This window comes from Phycodurus eques, chromosome 3 (genome assembly GCF_024500275.1).
Source record: "Phycodurus eques isolate BA_2022a chromosome 3, UOR_Pequ_1.1, whole genome shotgun sequence".
In the NCBI taxonomy this organism is placed as follows: Eukaryota; Metazoa; Chordata; class Actinopteri; order Syngnathiformes; family Syngnathidae; genus Phycodurus; species Phycodurus eques.
In genome coordinates this window covers 7,172,654-7,191,016 of record NC_084527.1, presented here as the reverse complement: position 1 = coordinate 7,191,016, position 18,363 = coordinate 7,172,654, and the positions used below count along the sequence as shown (strand labels likewise).

The 18,363-nt window shown below is 41.6% G+C and overlaps 1 protein-coding gene across 4 annotated transcripts in view; it reads right to left on the bottom strand.

Moving 5' to 3' along the window:
* grid2 (glutamate receptor, ionotropic, delta 2) overlaps nucleotides 1-8,533 on the bottom strand; it is a 468,731-nt gene extending 460,198 nt beyond the window's left edge. For all 4 annotated transcript variants that reach the window (XR_009768266.1, XR_009768267.1, XM_061671868.1 and 1 more), the window contains exon 1: nucleotides 7,828-8,533. Coding sequence is in view for 2 of the 4 variants with exons in the window: in XM_061671868.1 (XP_061527852.1) it covers nucleotides 7,828-7,915 (88 nt within the window). In the remaining 2 variants the exon portion in view is untranslated. The remainder of the gene's footprint in view (nucleotides 1-7,827) is intronic.
* Nucleotides 8,534-18,363: the final 9,830 nt, after the last annotated feature.

The following is an 18,363-nucleotide window of genomic DNA, read 5'->3' as shown; positions in this document are numbered from 1 at the left end:
CAACCTCAAACCACCGTGTCTCGTTTTCCGTCTGTGGCCCGCTGAAGAGACGTGCCTCAGCGGGTACAGGTACACGTACGTCTGTCGCACAGCACTCGCAAGAAAACGCGGGAGGTCACATGAACCGGCCGCTTTTGTTTCCACCTCTGTGAATCGTACGCACAAATGAGGTTGTGGGGGTGGAGAAACATTGGGGTACAAACATTCCCTGATATGAGGTGCTAAATCTTCCTGGTCAACGATAGCAAGGACCAGCGCGTCTGTCAGTGGACGCATTACTCAAAAGATGTGACATTTAATACATGGTGCCTGGCAGCCACCGCTCATGTATTGCGTTCATGGGCTGCACGGGGAAATTTACAACACAAGCTTGTAGTGGAGGCATTCACGGCGCAGGGAGGTTTGTGAAACCCTTCTCCCTGCACTACTGGGCCATGTGTTTTCATTTAAATGAAATCTTAATGTCCTCACCACAAGCAATGACTTATTCGCTTTACACCTTCCCTAATGCATAAATTGACACCATGTAGATTTCTTGGTGTGATTTCGTGGTTCCAAGTAACTAAAAAAAATGGTATGTTTGTGATAATGAGGCGGCTCGATGTTTATTATAAGTAGGACAGCAGCGCCCAAGTTTGTCAGAAGACCTTGTTCAGTATACTGCATTCTGTGTGTCTGCACTGTACAATTTCTCTTTTTGAATGCACGCTGGTAATTGACAGGTGATCAGGATAGGCTGGACACAATATACAGCATAGAAAATGGACAATAGCTCGATGCTGCAAGAGGCCATAAAACAAAGCCAGCTCGACACCTGCCATTTCATAGTCATTTGAATATTCTATGCACTTGGCATTTGAAATGTGTGACTATCCATGATGAGAGGTTGAGAGCAAGGGGAAAAATATATATATAAATGGGATAAACGAATGATGCAACGCTCTGCCTTTAAAATGTTATTGGTGTGAATGTGTGAAGGCTTCGACGAGCGAGCTTCTTGTAATGCATTTGGTACGACGCAAAAAAAAAACTAAGACAAAAAAAGTTGTTGACTGTGTAGTGAGGTTTTAACGTGACTGCATAAATCAAGCAGTGTAACTAATCAAGAGGCAACACACCACTGCTCATCCGCCCGCCCGTGCTGTCTGCGTGTCAATACGAGCAGCCCTCATAAAGTAAAAGGGGGGCGGTACATTGCCATGCAGCACACCATGCGCACAGGGACACGAGGCGAGTCCATTCTATCCCCCCCGCACAATCTCATCCTTCTGCATGCTGATCGCCAGCCAGCTCGGATCGCTTGAAAACGCAGCGCCACAAAAGTAACGGCAGGTCGTTTGCAAAGGAGGTGCAACACAACTTCCAAATGTGAATACAGAATACAAAATGTAAAAATAACAGATTCAAAGAAACCTCCTTACTCCAGTAAAATAGAGGTTGGTATTGTTTGAAAAAAAAAAAAAAAAAGTTGAGTAAAAGGTACCATTTGAGCTGCCCTTCCAAATTGTCATAAGCATTCAATCCCGTTGAAAATAATATCATTTTGTACAAAATATTTTGAAATTATTATTATTATATTATTATATTATATTATATTTGGAACACTAGAAAAGTTCCATATGATGTGGGTAACTCAGTTTTGAAAACTCCTTCAACAAATATATATTTTTTAAATGAAAACCTGTCAGACAGTGTTAACAAATTTGAGTCATTACAAATGATTACTTTTTTTTAAAGTTAGGCTCATGCCTATAACGGTAGCAAGAAGGCTATTGTTATTTCAGTATTGATCCACCCGCCACTAATTGCAGGATCTAAAATATAATCCAGAATAAATAATCACAGACAATTATAATGGGCCAGTTTTACACTTGAGCCTTTAGTCAAAATGATTGATAGCTCCCAACATTCATTCATTCATTCATCTTCTCCTCACTGGGTTCGCGGGAGCACTGGACCCTATCCCACCTGTCTTCGGGCGAAAGGCGGGGGACATCCTGAACTGGTCGCCAGCCAATCGCAGGGCACATAGAGACAAACAACCAATCGCACTCACATTCACACCGACAGGCAATTTAGAGTCTTAAATTAATGCACGTTTTTGGGATGTGGGAGGAAACCAGAGTGCCCGGAGAAAACATGCAAACTCCAGACAGGCTGGGCCGGGATTTGAACCCCGGTCCTCGGAACTGTGAGGAGGATGTGCTAACCAGTCGACCACCGTGCCGCCTAGCTCCCGACAAGTTCAACTTTTTCAAATGTAATGCTTGGCCAATTGTCGTTTGACCCTCGCAGACCGCCATACTCACAGCCATCAATATTCAGTGGAGTCGCAGCACAAATCTGAATTCTGAACAGTTAACGTGCATATTGATACCTCTCTGGTCGTCTCATCAAAATTGAATAATTGGAAATTAGGTTTTTAAAAGTTTAAATATTGCTATTTTGTCCTGGTCATCGATTCCAGTATCGCTGCGTAAGCATAGATCTGCCCAAAACAAATTGTTATAATTGTTTTTAAAAAAATACAGAATGAATAATCATATATTTAGTTTACGTATTACAGAACAAAACAGTATAAGGAAGGCTGTTATCACTGTTTTTTTTTTTTATTATTATTATTTCAGTATCGATCCACCCAACATGAATTGTAGTGTTTAAAACAAATTCAGAATGAATAGTCAGAGACTTAATGGTAATGGAACTGTTTTTTGCTGGAGACTAAAGTGGTATCAGGAAGGCTTTTATCACTGTATTGCTATTTTATGACCCCAATTCCAATGAAGTTGGGACGTTGCGTTCAAAATAAATAAAAACAGAATACAATGATTTGCAAATCATGTTCAACCTATATTTAATTGAATACACTACAAAGACAAGATATGTAATGTTCAAACTGATAAACTTGATTGTTTTTAGCAAATAATCATTAACTATGAATTTTATGGCTGCAACATGTTCCAAAAAAGCTGGGACAGGGTCATGTTTACCACTGTGTTACATCACCTTTTCTTTTAACAACATTCAATAAACATTTGGGAACTGAGGACACTAATTGTTGAAGCTTTGTCGGTGGAATTCTTTCCCATTCTTGCTTGATGTACAGCTTCAGCTGTTCAACAGTCTGGGGTCTCCATTGTCGTATTTTACGCTTCATAATGCGCCACACATTTTCAATGGGAGACAGGTCTGGACTGCAGGCAGGCCAGTCTAGTACCCGCACTCTTTTACTACCAAGCCACACTGTTGTAACACGTGCAGAATGTGGTTTAGCATTGTCTTGCTGAAATAAACAGGGGCGTCCATGAAAAAGACCTTGCTTGGATGGCAGCATATGTTTCTCCAAAACCTGTATGTACCGTGCGGCATTAATGGTGCCTTCACAGATGTGTAAATTACCCATGCCATTGGCACTAACACAGGCCCATACTATCACAGATGCTAGCTTTTGAACTTTGCGTCCATAACAGTCCGGATGGTTCTTTTCCTCTTTGGTCCGGAGGACACGACGTCTACAATTTCCAAAAACAATTTGAAATGTGGACTCGTCGGACCGCAGAACACTTTCCCACTTTGCATCAGTCCATCTTAGATGAGCTCGGGCCCAGAGAAGCCGGCGGCGTTTCTGGATGTTGTTGATAAATGGCCTTTGCTTTGCATAGTTGAGTTTCAAGTTGCACTTACGGATGTAGCGTCGAACTGTATTTACTGACATTGGTTTTCTGAAGTGTTCCTGAGCCCATGTGGTGATATCCTTTACACATTGATGTCGGATTTTGATGCAGTGCCGCCTGAGGGATCGAAGGTCACGGGCATTCAATGTTGGTTTTCGGCCTTGCCGCTTATATGCAGTGATTTCTCCAGATTCTCTGAACCTTTTGATGGTATTATGGACCGTAGATGATGAAATCCCTAAATTCCTTGCAATTGTACATTGAGGAACATTGTCCTTTAACTGTTCCACTATTTTCTCACGCACTCCTTCACAAAGAGGCGAACCTCACCCCATCTTTGCTTGTGAATGACTGAGCAACTCAGGGAAGCTCCTTTTATACCCAATCATGGCACCCACCTGTTCCCAATTAGCCCGTTCACCTGTGGGAGGTTCCAAACAGGTGTTTGATGAGCATTCATGTCTTTTTTGCCACCTGTCCCAGCTTTTTTGGAACGTGTTGCAGCCATAAAATTCCAAGTTAATGATTATTTGCTAAAAACATTAATGTTTATCAGTTTGAACATTAAATATCTTGTCTTTGTAGTGTATTCAATTTTTATTTATGTTTTACACAACATCCCAACTTCATTGGAATTGGGGTTGTACAATCAATCATGCCCTATTCTAAGTGCAGTGTCTAAAATTAATTCAGAATAAATAACCAGAGACTATTATGGAGTATGGACTATTATTATTATTATGGACCTGCTTAATATAGGCTAAAGGCTTTAGTCAACATTATTGATAACTAATTACAAGTTCAACATTTCTAATGGAAAACTAAGCCAAAGCTTTTTGACCCTCACAGGCTGCCTTATTGACCCTCTTCAATCATCACTGAACTCGTGACACAAAATCTCCATTCTGAGCAGTTATAATTTAAACAAAACAAAAAAAAACACTTCATCGAAATGAGCAACACGAATGCTAACGGGTTAGCTTTTGTGGTGGTTTCTGGGTTGTTGCGGTCAGAAAATAATTAAATGCATTATATTAACAAGATTAAATTCAGGGGTTAAAGAGGGTCTAAATACAGCCAAGGGGTACACAGATCCCCCCCCCCCCCCTCCCACCCCATCCCCTTTGAAATACATCTCTCTGGCCTTCCCTCATTCCATTTTTAGCAGCAACAAAGAGATTAAAGAGGGATTACTTCTGACATGTCAATGTGATGCGCCTGCGGCCTATGCTACTTTTTCGTTTTTCTTTTTTTTACCTTTTTGTCATGCAGTTCTAAGTCAAAATAACACTCATACACACAGGTTAGACTGGAGTAAAGAGGTTTGTTAAAATACCAACATGCTCCTCAATGTCACGTCCATTTCCTTGAAACACTTGCGAGAAAAAGCAATCCTCTCGTGCACTCTGGTTTATAGCCGTTGTGCTGAGGTGGCAAGAACAGATGGATTGGCGACAGAAGGAGAGAGACAGAATTGTTTGTTTGTTTTTTGTTGTCGTTGATAACCTTGTGTTGTGATTCTAAGGACGTTTGCCTTGCAATGAAATGAACTATTGAGGCAAAGTGGCGAGGAGGAGAGGGGGGCAGAAAGAAGTGAAATCAAAGAAGTAAAACCAGGTTGCACTCACATTTGTTAATGCAAGAGTCCCGTAATGCACTGCTTCAATGAGTCGTAACTAGAGGAGGAATAAATGCGACTCGCCAATAAAGCGCCACACAAGGCTTTCATTGTCTTCCAACAGAAAAATGCTTGCTTGTCTGCTCTGCACAAATAAGGCAGACGAGTAATAACTTCTTTTGTAGGATTTCATGCAAAAAGAAAAGCCTGTTCATTTGTAAGGAAAACAGACATATTTATGGATAACTTGAAAAATCTTTGACATTTTCCTCTTTTTGACTAACTGATTAACTTTGGGTCACTGATGGTGTAGTGGTACACTCGCCTGACTTTGGTGCAGGCAGCGTGGGTTCAGTTCCCACTCAGTGACGGTGTGAATGTGAGTGTGAATGGTTGTCCGTGTCTATATGTGCCCTGCGACTGACTGGCGACCAGTTCAGGGTGTAGTCCGCCTTTCTCCCAAAGTCAGCTGGGATAGGCTCCAGCGTCCCGCGACCCTAACCAGGATAAGCGGTGTTGAAAATGGATGGATGGATGATTAACTTTGGATCTTGAGATTCGTTAATCTGAACCTTATCATTTTTGCAACGTAACTCGAAAAGAACTTTTGATGAAACGTTGGTGTGTAGCTTTTGGAGGACCCATTAACTGTTTTGTGATCTTGTCCTAAATTCAGAATCTAAACCAGATTAAGTTTGTAAAACAAAAGGACGCAAAGAGCTGTAAACAGTTTTTGTTGAAAATCGATGACATTTTGATTTGTGACCCAAAATCTTTTCATCGCGATCTAGATTCAGAATCCGGACCCGATCATTTTTGTAACGCAGACATGACACAAAAAGGTGTGAATGACTTTCAATTAAATGTTGGCATGCAGTTTCGGTATGAGTCACAAACCTTTGAATTTGTTCTAGATTCAGAACCTGGATCAATAATCTACGACCAGACAAAGTAGCTAATTCATCCAGCCACTCTACGAACAATAGAGCAGATTTAAGTTGTGAAGTTTGGAATGAATCGTCTGAACTATTTGTTATCTGTGTCGTTCAGTACATTGGACTCAGTGACTGTCTGGTATGTAGCCCACTTAAGATGTTGCTGCGCCACCATTTTTCCCCAATCTAAGCCCGCTGCTGATACACACATCAAATACACACCCAGTCAACCGTGACCCGCTTTCAGTACTGCCTTATTGTTGGTAAGCCTTTAGAGAACAGTCTCATACAGTCTCTGTAGCCAAGAGCTTTAACACTCCAATGTAAGTGTGTCAGAACGATGAGGTTTCCATGTCGTGCGGCGAGACAATTGCAGAACACGCCGCCGCTGCTGGGATCAAACCGAAGAGTCACATGGTGATCCGCCGAATTTTTAGATTAGAGATGTCTACCTCACCTCACTTTGCAATTACAGAATATGATTACTGTTCCGAAATATCATTCCTCTTATCATTGCCAATGCGATTTTTGACCCCTGACCTCCATGCAGGACCTCATGGAGATTCTGCTCCTGACAAACTGCATCCAGGAAGATGCTTAAATTGACTCCATAAATGGATCAAATCGTCTGAGATTCCACCGTCCACACTGACACGTTATTTTCAGAATAAACCAGTAAAAAAAATAGATAGATAGATGCCATCTTAACCGCTTGCAGGATGCAGTCCTAATACACTTCCAAATGGACAGGTGCTTATCTTCATGATGGTGTCTCGCCCCCGCTCTCTCTCTCTCTGTCTTTTTCTAAGGCCATTCAAGTTGTGCAATCGTTATGCGCACCCAACACTACCTCCAGCCCCGTCGTCCTTATACACACACCACCTAAAACTGCACTCATCGCATTCAAAACGCAGAGGATGGGAACTGGGGGAGCTTTTCCCTTGTAAGTTAAATGTATCGGGAGCTTTTAATAACAGGCCAGTCTTTTATTTGTATTTGTTTATTTATTTTCAAATTGCATAGCAGGCCATATGAAATGCTCTGGCAGGCCCCGTATGACCCACGGGCTTTGGGTTCCACACCCCCTGCTCTAATGCAACAGTGCCACACTTTGGAGGCAGCAAAGACGGCTGGACGTGATTTATTCCTCTCTCTGGTTCTCTCGCTCTCTCTCTTCCTGTGTGCTGGCACTGCGGATGCCCGCGATGGATACAATGGTTGCCATCGTTGCATTTTTCTTTATTTTTTATGTTTTTGAAGAACCTTATATGTCATCTCCTTGATAATTTAAAAAACAAACAAACAAAAAAACACCTGTTTTCCCCAAAGTGCATTCACTCACGATGGCATTCCGGATGCGTCGCACCCTGCGGGTCTTTTATATTGATCAATCCGCTTATAGAGAGACGACACCTCCCTGTGCGAGGGGATGCGTGCAATTGAAGTTCAGAGGCAAGTTAAAATGGAAAGTTGACGCATGGGAGACATCTAGTTTCGAGTGGAAGAATGCAACCGTGAATAATTTGGGTTCCAAAACCTAGACAAAACGCTGCCAAAAAAAAAGTATGCATGAAATCAATAATGAAACAAATTTACTCACCAATGTGGATGATGGAGTCCGAGAGCGCACATTTCCACTCGTGGCTCCAAATGACAGCCATGAGCAACATCGCCCAAAGAACTCTCATGGTGTCCAAACAGATCGATGGATAGACAAGATGAATAGATAGTCTCCTCCTTATTCAAAAGCAGAGCAAATCCAAGAAAAAGACGTCTCTCCTGTCTTTTTTTTTTTTTTTTTAGTCCATCTGTAAGGAGCTGCTGACTCTTCACCAGGATGCAAGAAGAAGAGGAGGTGAAGGAAGAGGAGTGGGGGGGATAAGTGGTGGTCCTCCCCGGTGTTAAATCATAGCGTGGCCAAGAGGAGAGCTGCGAAAGCCGCAGACGGCGAGCTGCAGCGGAGGGAGGAGGGAACAAATTTCCAAGCCTTCCTTGAATGCTTCAGCTTCACCCTCCTCTGCAAACGCACGGAAAAATCCCAAACTCAATGGAGCGATCCGAGAACCAAAACTTCCAGCATTTGTATTCCCCCCCCCCCGTTGGTTCCCTAGTCACTTCCACAGCAAATACTTTTAGTCCGATGCTGGAACGAGGACCATTTTCCCAAATTGGGAAGAAGAAAAAAAGAAATGCTCATATGAGAGAAGGCAAATGAGCTGTACGGTGGGCACTCTTCTTTTCCACAGCAGGATGGAGGGATCCCAAAAGAGGAAAATAAGCAGCGATGATGCGCACCGCCTCGCTCCGCACTCCGCACTCTGTATGCGGGGACTCGCATTAAGCCCCGGCGCGCACACACTGAGGATGGGGAAGGGGAGGTGCATTGCGTCCCTGCATGTGTGTGTGGGGGGATGGATGGAGATGGAGAGAGAGAGAGAACAAGCAATTCCCACCAACAGGTCAAGACAAGAACGTGCAGCGATTCATCAAATACTAAGCGATTATTAAACTAACTGATAACGATTTCTCTCACTCAATTGATCGTTTACAGACGTTGTTGAACCTAAAAATGTCAAAATCCGCAGAATTCATAATAATAATAAATCAGACTGATTATCTTTGCGTTTCATCAAAGTAAGACATTTGCAAACGTCTTTAACGTTGGAAAACAGTGGTCCACATTTTTTGCTGATTTTCTGACACATGACGGACCAAATAAAAAAATGGAATCAACAAACAATTTATGTTTACGCATTTCTGCACTGTCAGTTTGAAATAATGTCCTGTTTTTGAATAAAGGGATGGACATTTAAACAAGTTCTTTCTTTATCCGATTCATCAAAAAAAAAACAATCAACAAATGAATCGATCATTAAAATAATCGTTAGTTGCAGAACTAGTCAAGACAGATGGTCATCCAAAGCGTCTGCCATCGTAACAACCTCCGTGCTTTTTTTTTTTTTCTTTAAATGACAAATTAGGTGACTGTGCCTGTTTGATAGGCTCAGCAGCAACCACAACTGATGATTTTGTTATCATCAATTATCTTCAGTCAAAATATTATTATGTCAAATATATTATGATACAATATAAAAGACAAAGTAAAATAACTAACAGAAATATGAATGAAACTGGCATGCAAAGATGAAAAAATGTATACCTCATGGTTTTGCCTCTTATTTATCCACATAGACCTAATAAAAATAAGAATTTCATATCAAATTGAATCAAGTGTTCACACTTCAGAAAATATATCCATCGTCACACGAATGTTTAACTGATTCTTAAGCGTCTGTGGGACTTGAGTCAGTGAGCCAATTCAAACAAATCGTCTGCTGTGTTTCTGAGACAATCACCCAATTTGACAGACTCCTTCTGAGTCCACTGTATTCCTTTGGATTCCACTGACTCGAGTCATCCAAGTCTGCAGTGTTTCTGCTGAGTCCACTCACTCCATTCAGTCATCCGATTTAACTGAATCTCCCGAGAATCTCGTGTCTCCATAAAGTCTAATAAATTAAGTCAGTCAGCTGATTAACCTGAATCATCTGAGTCTGTAGTGTCTGCTAACTTGAGTCAGTCATTCGATTCAACTGAATTATCTGAGTCATTGGTGTTACTTGTGACTTGAGTAAAGGAAGCAAGTCCTTTGTGCGTGTACTATTTCAGGTGAATTCTCTCACTTGGGTCAGTCAATTGATTCAACTGAATGATTTGAGTTTGCGGCATTTCCAGTGCTCCCACTCGAGTTCATTTTCACTGCTTTCATCATTTTCACTCAATTTAGTAAGTAATGTCAAGACACCCTGGGAGGGCTGCAAAAAAACAAAACAATAATCTAATATATTCTAACCACTAAACTATCCATCCATCCATTTTCTGAGCCGCTTCTCCTCACTAGGGTCGCGGGCGTGCTGGAGCCCATTCCAGCTATCATCGGGCAGGAGGCGGGGTACACCCTGAACTGGTTGCCAGCCAATCGCAGGGCACATCGAAACAAACAACCATCCGTACTCACATTCACACCTACGGGCAATTTAGAGTCTCCAACTAATGCATATTTTTGGGATGTGGGAGGAAACCGGAGTGCCCGGAGAAAACCCACGCAGGCACGGGGAGAACATGCAAACTCCACGCAGGCACGGGGAGAACATGCAAACTCCACACAGGCGGGGCCGGGGATTGAACCCGGGTCCTCAGAACTGTGAGGCTGACGCTCTAACCAGTCGTCCACCGTGCCGCCACCACTAAACTATTTTATGCATATTTTGCATCAAACCATTGAGAGAAAGAACTATGTTACATCACTAAAATGTATAGCCTTTTCATTCTTATACTTTCTCAGAGGATTTAGCCATCAGTCATTCCTGACAACTAGTCCCCCCCCCCCTCTTGCAGTCAAGTGTTGTTTGTCCACCGCTGCCCTCCCTGAAGGGCTCCTCTTAATCGGCCTCAGAGGTTGGATTAGGGATTAGGAGGATTGGGAGCCGCCGGCTCCCCTTGCACTAACGCATTCAAGGAACAGGACAAGAAGAAGATGACGACGACGAAGAAAAAGTGATAGGCCCACTAATCCTGTCTAAGATGCCCTGGATTCCGATTTTGTGGCGCTATTGATTATTGCATGTTATTTGGAGGCTGGACCGTCTAGAGATATGTAAGGAAAGAATGCATATACTTTCAGTGACAGTCAAATGCCCCTGATGGTTCTACAAATCAAAATTTGACCAATGTATTGGATAGAAATATGCATCAAAAGCCCCTTTTGTACTTCCAGATTCCCCCCAAAAAAATAAAAATCTTATCATATTGTCGTTGTCTTTAGACTTGGTGAAGCAGCATGTGGCTTATTACCCAAATTTATTTGGAACATCTTCTTCCAAGTAAATCTAAACAATTGTATGTTTGTTATCACGAGGCAGCTTGTGTTTAGTGCAAGTCAGACACCAGTTACCGTGTTAGTCAGAAGACCTTTTCCAGTGCACTGTATAATTTCGCCACTTCCTTGCAAGGAATAAACAACAAAGACAACTTTTGCTGATTTTCATTTTTTATGACAGTCATGTAGATAATAAATATTGCCACAACGAGGTACAGTAACTACAGTTATGCAGTCCATTTCTGGCTCTTAAAAGGTACAACCTACATTATGTTCAAGATGTACAGGTGAATACTTTGGGGATGGGGTGCTGCTGACCTCGACTCGGGACGTTGTGAGTCTGTGGGGAGAATACTTCGAAGACCTCCTCGATGCCACCGACACGCCTTCCCATGAGGAAGCAGAGTCTGGGGTCTCTGAGGCGGCTCTCCTATCTCTGGGGTTGAGGTCACCGGGGTGGTTAAAAAGCTGCCAGCTCTTCACCCTCAGCAGGGTCCTCGAGGGTGCATGGGAGTTTGCCCAACCAGTCTACATGTGTTTTGTGGACTTCGAAGGCGTTCGATTGTGTCCCTCGGGGAGTCCTCTGGGGGGGTGCTCTGGGGGGGGTCCTTCGGGTGTATGGGGTACCGAACCCCCCGTACGACCGGTGTCAGAGTTTGGTCCACATTGCCGGCAGTAAGTCGGACTCGTTTCCGGTGAGGGTTGGAGTCCGCCAAGGCTGCCCTATGTCACTAATTCTGTTCATAACTTTTATTTTACTTATTTTTATGGAAAAACAAATTAACAAGAAGGAATTGGAGAGCTTTCTACTTTGGATCAAGGGTAAAGATACTGTATTTAACGGTGGTCTGTGTCCTATATGAGGACAGCTGCAATGTTGAGCTCGGAAAACCACTGAGAATGTCACATCACCATCCTTACCAAGTCGTCTGGTAAGTTTATCACCTCTCTTATATTTTTCATTGACTGTACCGTCCACAAAATAACATCTCATGTAACCCTGCGCACTCGCGGCTGATCCGGAGGCGAGACGGTGGGGGCGGGGCGGGAACTGAAATGAGGCTACATTCAAATATGGCTCACAATATTTTTATTCAGTTAATACAAGACTGTAAGCTATAATCATTGAAATTATAAATAATAAAATCATTTAAAATTTCACTCTGTAGTGAATCTATAACATGAGTTTCATAGCATGGGTGAGCTCAAGCCTATGCCAACTGACTTCGGGCGGAAAACTGTGTACATCCTGGACTGGTCACCGTCGATAAACAAGCACAGCAATTCAAAATCACTTTTACTCCGACCGACAATTTAGAGTTTTTAATTAACCTAACGTGCATGTTTTTTGAATGTTGGAGGAAGCCGGTCCACACAGGAACTGAGAACTGTGAGATAGACGTGCTAACTGATGATTGAGCTACTGTAACCAATCAAGTTAAGAGAAAGCAAGAGGGGGAAACTTATGGTTCATATCGTGTATCATATAGCCATATATACGGCCCGTGAAAGCATATGATCTGGTCAGCTATGGATTTCTAAAACCAAACAAAAAACCCCAGCGTAACTGAGCCCCAAAGAACATTTAATCCACAGATGCTCATTATATATAATAACAGGAAAAAAATGTTTTACATCGTTGCATTATGTCTTTTTCCTTCCTTAGTAGTACTGGAGGAAACTGGAGGAAGCAGGGGGAAAAAAGTCCCTGGTAAAAATGAGCAAAATGACTGTAGATCATCATCAATGGAACCACAGGTTACATCGGAGAGCAACGGTTTGATTTTGGCTTTGATCCCAAAAAAAAAAAAAAAAAAATAGTAAATACCTCTTTTTTTTCCAGCAGAAGCGAAAAGCGGCTGACCTGAGACCTCGGCCATTTGGTAAAACGCTTAACTTGCCGCTGAGCGAAGAGACGGGCGTAACCTTGAGGTGGCGCTCAGTCAACTGCGTAGCGGAGTTCAACTCTTGTGTGGAAATGTTTGGCTTAAAAAAGAGCGAGAAAATATTGCGTGTGTCATCTGTGTTGACTCAAAACATCATCAGTGTGGTGCGAACATCAAGTATGGATGAACTCAGTTGCTAACCAAAATAGCAGCACCGAAGCATACAAACAGTGTTGAGACCACTATTAAATATGATGGCGTCTTTAGTGAACATTAGTGTTCCAGTAGACTCAGACTCTATGTGGGTTGCTCGACAACGGTCCAGTCTTCCTATTTGTACAAATGAAGACTTCGACCTATCGCAGCTGACTAAGTGGAAGAGTTAGTGTTGCCAGCCAATCACACTTCCGACCCACCACATCATTTTATGTGGCTTGTGAAAGCAAATCATTTGCATCAATTCCATGATTTTAGCTCAAATCTGGACCCAATTTTCATCAAAAATGTCATGTAATAAACAATGAAGTTGAGGTATTACAATATTTTTTATAACCAAACTTCTCAACACAGTAACGTGAATAATAGATGATCAAACTATTATCCTTGACCTCTGATTTCAAAACTAGTTATCCATCAATTTGTGGTATATATGTAATACTATGATGAGGTGATGAAAAATTGATATGGTTCCACGGTTATAACAACCCTCTGAGGGAAACCGTACCAACATGGCCCACGAAAAAAAATGAGTTTGACACCCCTGCTTGTTGTCGTATGTAAAGTTGTTAACTAATCTCTTGATGATTTAGCTGTGACTGTACCTCCTTGTGGACTGATATTTTCATACTTTCCACTCCCAAAACTTGGGAGAAAGTGAAAACATATTGGGGGGGAAAAGCATAAATTCAGGACTATGAGGGAAGTTGATGCCTGAAAGCCTCATTTTCCTTTTGTGCAGATCGTCTTCACCGTCTGGTGCGGTAATTCAACAGGGCTTTGGCAACATCACCCGTAGCCTCGTCTGAGGAGAAATAAGCAAAACTGCACGTTTCATTGTTGGCCCGTGGACGAGCGATGAACTGAGCCAACTAGCGCATACTGTACAATTCAACATAGTCTCTTGTGAAGCCAAACGCAGGGACACAGAACATGTCTCATAGGCGCTGTAGTGTCTCGCAACATTGCGTCTTGAACATGACACACTTTTTCGGCTTATTGTTGAAGATATACCGTACAGAATACTTTATAGCAAGTTCGTGGTTTTTGTTCGATTATGATGTCATTCTATGTCATAGCATCGATATTCGATTTTTTTTGGAGTAATGCTAATGCTAAATAATGCTTTATACGGCGTAATTATTTTGTTAGGTAATTGGCTAGGATAAGTCATTGTCACATAAGTACGTGTTCATGTGCTTCCCCACAAGCATCCATCCATTTTCTGAGGCGCTTATCGTCACAAGGGTGGCAGGAGTGCTCGAGCCTATCCCAGTCACCACCGGGGCAAACCCGGAACTGGTCGCCAGCCAATCACAGAGCACATAAAAACAAACAACCATTCGCGCTCACATTCACATCTACGGGCAATTTAGAGTCTCCAATTAACCTACCAGGCATGTTTTTGGAATGTGCGAGGAAACCGGTCCTCAGAACCGTGAGGCAGACGCTCTAACCGTGCCGCCCTTTCCCACAACCATTACATTTTATTCAATGTCATTCCTTTGATCCATTAAACTAGAAGAAATTACTAACCGATTTGTATGTACGACACGAGAGAAAGCAGACGTATACAAAATACAAAAACATGAGTAGAAATCAAAGTGTCAATGAAAAGAGGGCTTCCATTTTCAAAGAGTGACATTCCCCTAAAGTGGCGATGCTGAATGCAGCCCATTCTCTTGAAGAAGCCACCCGGACGGACAGAATTTGGTGCTGAAAGCAGACATTATAACGTCACAACCAGTTATTAGCGGTGTGTGTGTGTGTGTCCTTTGGCTGGCTTTGTATGGCAACCACACAAAAAGACAGCAATTACAAAGGGCGTACGCCATCGGGATGACTTCAGGGCCACCATTTCATCACAACAGCACAAAAAATGCTTTATATTCACAAACAAAAGCAAATAAGTGCAGTTTAAGTTGTCCTCATTTCAAAACTAATATTCTCATGGGATAAAATGGAAATGGAAACAATCACTTTCATGCTAGTCATGAACCATTACGCTTTCAGCGACATCCTTTTTACGTTCGTCTCTCATTAATCATTCAATAATAATATTGCCCGGATTTCATTTGGGTGTTTGTGCCATTTCCTGTTCCATGGTTGTTATGGCTGCCCCTCCCGCCCCCGCTCCCCCAAAAAATAAAAACAAAGACTAAAGTTTATGGTTTGGATCAAGCGTGGGCAAAGTATGGCCGATGGACCTGAACAACCTGCTCCGTTCTTTAATCTGGCCCACCAAGCATTTACATCAGGGGTGTCAAACTCATTTTTGTCACGGGACGCATCGCAGTTATGGTTCCACTCGGAGGGCCGTTATTGCTGCAAACCCATACGAATGTATGATTGCCTCATATTATTCCATATACACAAATTAATGGATAATTACTTTGGAAATCAAAATCCAGTAAAAACGGTTCAACTACAGTATGAATCAATTTTATTTTAAAAGTGGGGTTGGTAACAAAAAATGCTTGCAATATCTCAATATTTTTAAAAGTGAAGTCAATTTGGAATTTGATATTTTAGCAAGAAACAAAGTCGATGCACACTCTCGCGGGCCACATAAAATCTGGCCCCCGGGCCGCCAGTTTGACACCCGTGATTTACATTATCAAGAGTCCTGTAGTATTTGTTGCATTAATTTAAAATTGGATCATTTAAATGTACAGGTGCATCATAATGAGTTACAATGGCATGGAAAAGCCAATTTATTTCAAGTGTGTGTGTGTGTGTGTGTGTGTGTGTGTGTGTGCGCGTGTGCGCGCGCCTGTGTGACCATTTGTTTAGTCACTGATGGCCTTTGCAAAGCCATTACAGAGCACTTTTCCTTGCTGGGCTAATTGTGATCTGATATATAAATAAATATAAAAAAATAAAAGGGCAATTACATTATTGTGAGCAGGGTGGCTACAAAAAAAAACAAAAACAAAAAACACAACAACAACCAAACGACGACGCGGCTATCTATCATCTCCTGTTGCTGGCGATACATAATTACTGCCACTCCTCTATTAATTGGATGTGGCTCCTCGGTGTCGTGGCGGTTTCGGAATATTTTACATCTGTCAATTTGTACTTTCTCGGGGGTCATTCAAAAACGAATTCAAACCAGATATGCGACACAGAAAGTTGTTTTGTTTTTTTTGTAATTTCTTGTGGTTAATTGGGGGCAAATTTGCCATTTGGAGGGGGTCCTTCAAAGAAAAACTCATTGTAGAGATTTTGTCCTATTATTATTACCACATTGTAACCATGCATACCAGACGATGATGATTAAATCTAGAATGTGAAAAAGGTCGATTTTTCATCTTATCATGCAGTGGGAACACGGTGGACAAAAAAAAAACGCTAAACCGTAATATTTCAGCTCCAGAACATCAGAGCTTGACCAAATGTGACAAAGACTGATTTCAGGATACTATTATTCTGTTTTACTTGTCCATACACTGTATTGGTTGTATATCATTTGCATGTTCAGAACAAAATCATTAATACTGTTCCAAAATTCATACAAGGTAATATTAGACAGATGGGTAAAGTTTTCCTCAAGCATGTTGCTAATTTCCTTGACCACAAACAATGACAAAAAGTGACAATGTTCACAATTTAGCATCGCCCGTCTGTCTAGTCAACATGGTTCAAATTTGAGAATAATCAAACAAGATCACTAGGACAAGTTTCATTCCGAAAGACCCTTGGGCATGGCCCGAATGACATCACAATGGTGGCTTCAAACCAAAATGGCTGACTTCCTAGCTTCTTTTTCTACTCAATTTCAAGACGGTCTTCGCACCTCGACGCTAAATGCGTTTTTACTGGAGGTAAACTGTACGCAGTGTTAAGATAAGATGAGATATGAAAACAGCTTTGCACATGCATCATGCTATCTACATATGTCATCTTTGCTTTTGCCATATTTCACTATGACACCCCAACCCCCATCCACAACCACCACCAAATCCATTTCACCTGCCCTTAAATAGTTATAGATTCTCCTCTCAATCATGCGTCTTGCCCCTCAAATGAAGTCCTCTGAAGTGAGCCATAAAATTAAATCCCTTTATTCCCCCCCCCCCTCCCTCCATGCGGTTAACCCAGGAGATAAAGATGGAGGTGGTTGTGGTGAGATTGCAAGAAAAGACCAAGAGAAAGGAGGTAGAAGATCCTCGCCTGCAGCCACGCTATTGAAGTGGTGCCGGGCGTTGAGAGGACGTTCTCAAGGGTAATTATATCACTGCCTTTTCTTTGGATGTCTTAATGGCAGCAATAGGAGTGCACCAACCACCTTGTCGTGGTCATGTTTAATTTCCATTGAGGATTACTATTTGTTTTTTTTTTACAAGCTTGCGAGGTTGAATTATAATTATAATGCTAATATGCAGCTATTTCAATGAGTATGAACTTTAATGGATTCTACCATATAAAATCTGTTTAATAGCAACATGAGAATCAAGGAAATATTTCATATTTTTAATTCTAATGGCATAATTGCCTTGGTCCTTTTTTAACTTACTTTCCCAATAGCAATTTATAATGGCACTGTGTTTGCTAAAGATGTTTTCTTTTCTTTGTTTGTGTAGATAATCCTTCATCCAACTGATGGTACACAAACGTTGAAATGAGGCAACTGGACTTCTAGGTTTTTTTCCCCCTTTTTCCCAAAATTTCAAAAATGACTTTTTAGCAATATTTTATTTTTATTACACCGCAAAATATGCTTTCATTATTGTATTTCACCTCACATTTAAAGCAGTAAGTGTTATTTATTATTAGTATTATTTATGTAAAAAAAACATGACTGTATAAGAAGTAGCAACCTTTTCCATTTCATTTTTCTATAAAATGCTTCTAACTTTTCGCCACAACAGGTTCACAGCGCTTACTTTTAATGACTCAAGTCCCAGCAAGAATTTAAACAGGCCCATTTAACCTGATGGAATAAAGTGATATGACATTAACTTCACTGTGAAAGTGCAGTAAAAAAAAATATAGCACTAAAATGGCTGCAGTGCTCATAATAAAACGATTAGGCTTCTTCAAGCGTCATTTGCCCCCAAAAAGTAATGAAGCCACGTGAGAGTAAGCACATGAAAATAAAAGCACGGGGGTCCTTTCATACAAAGATGTCGACGCAGAACGTCCAGTCAAG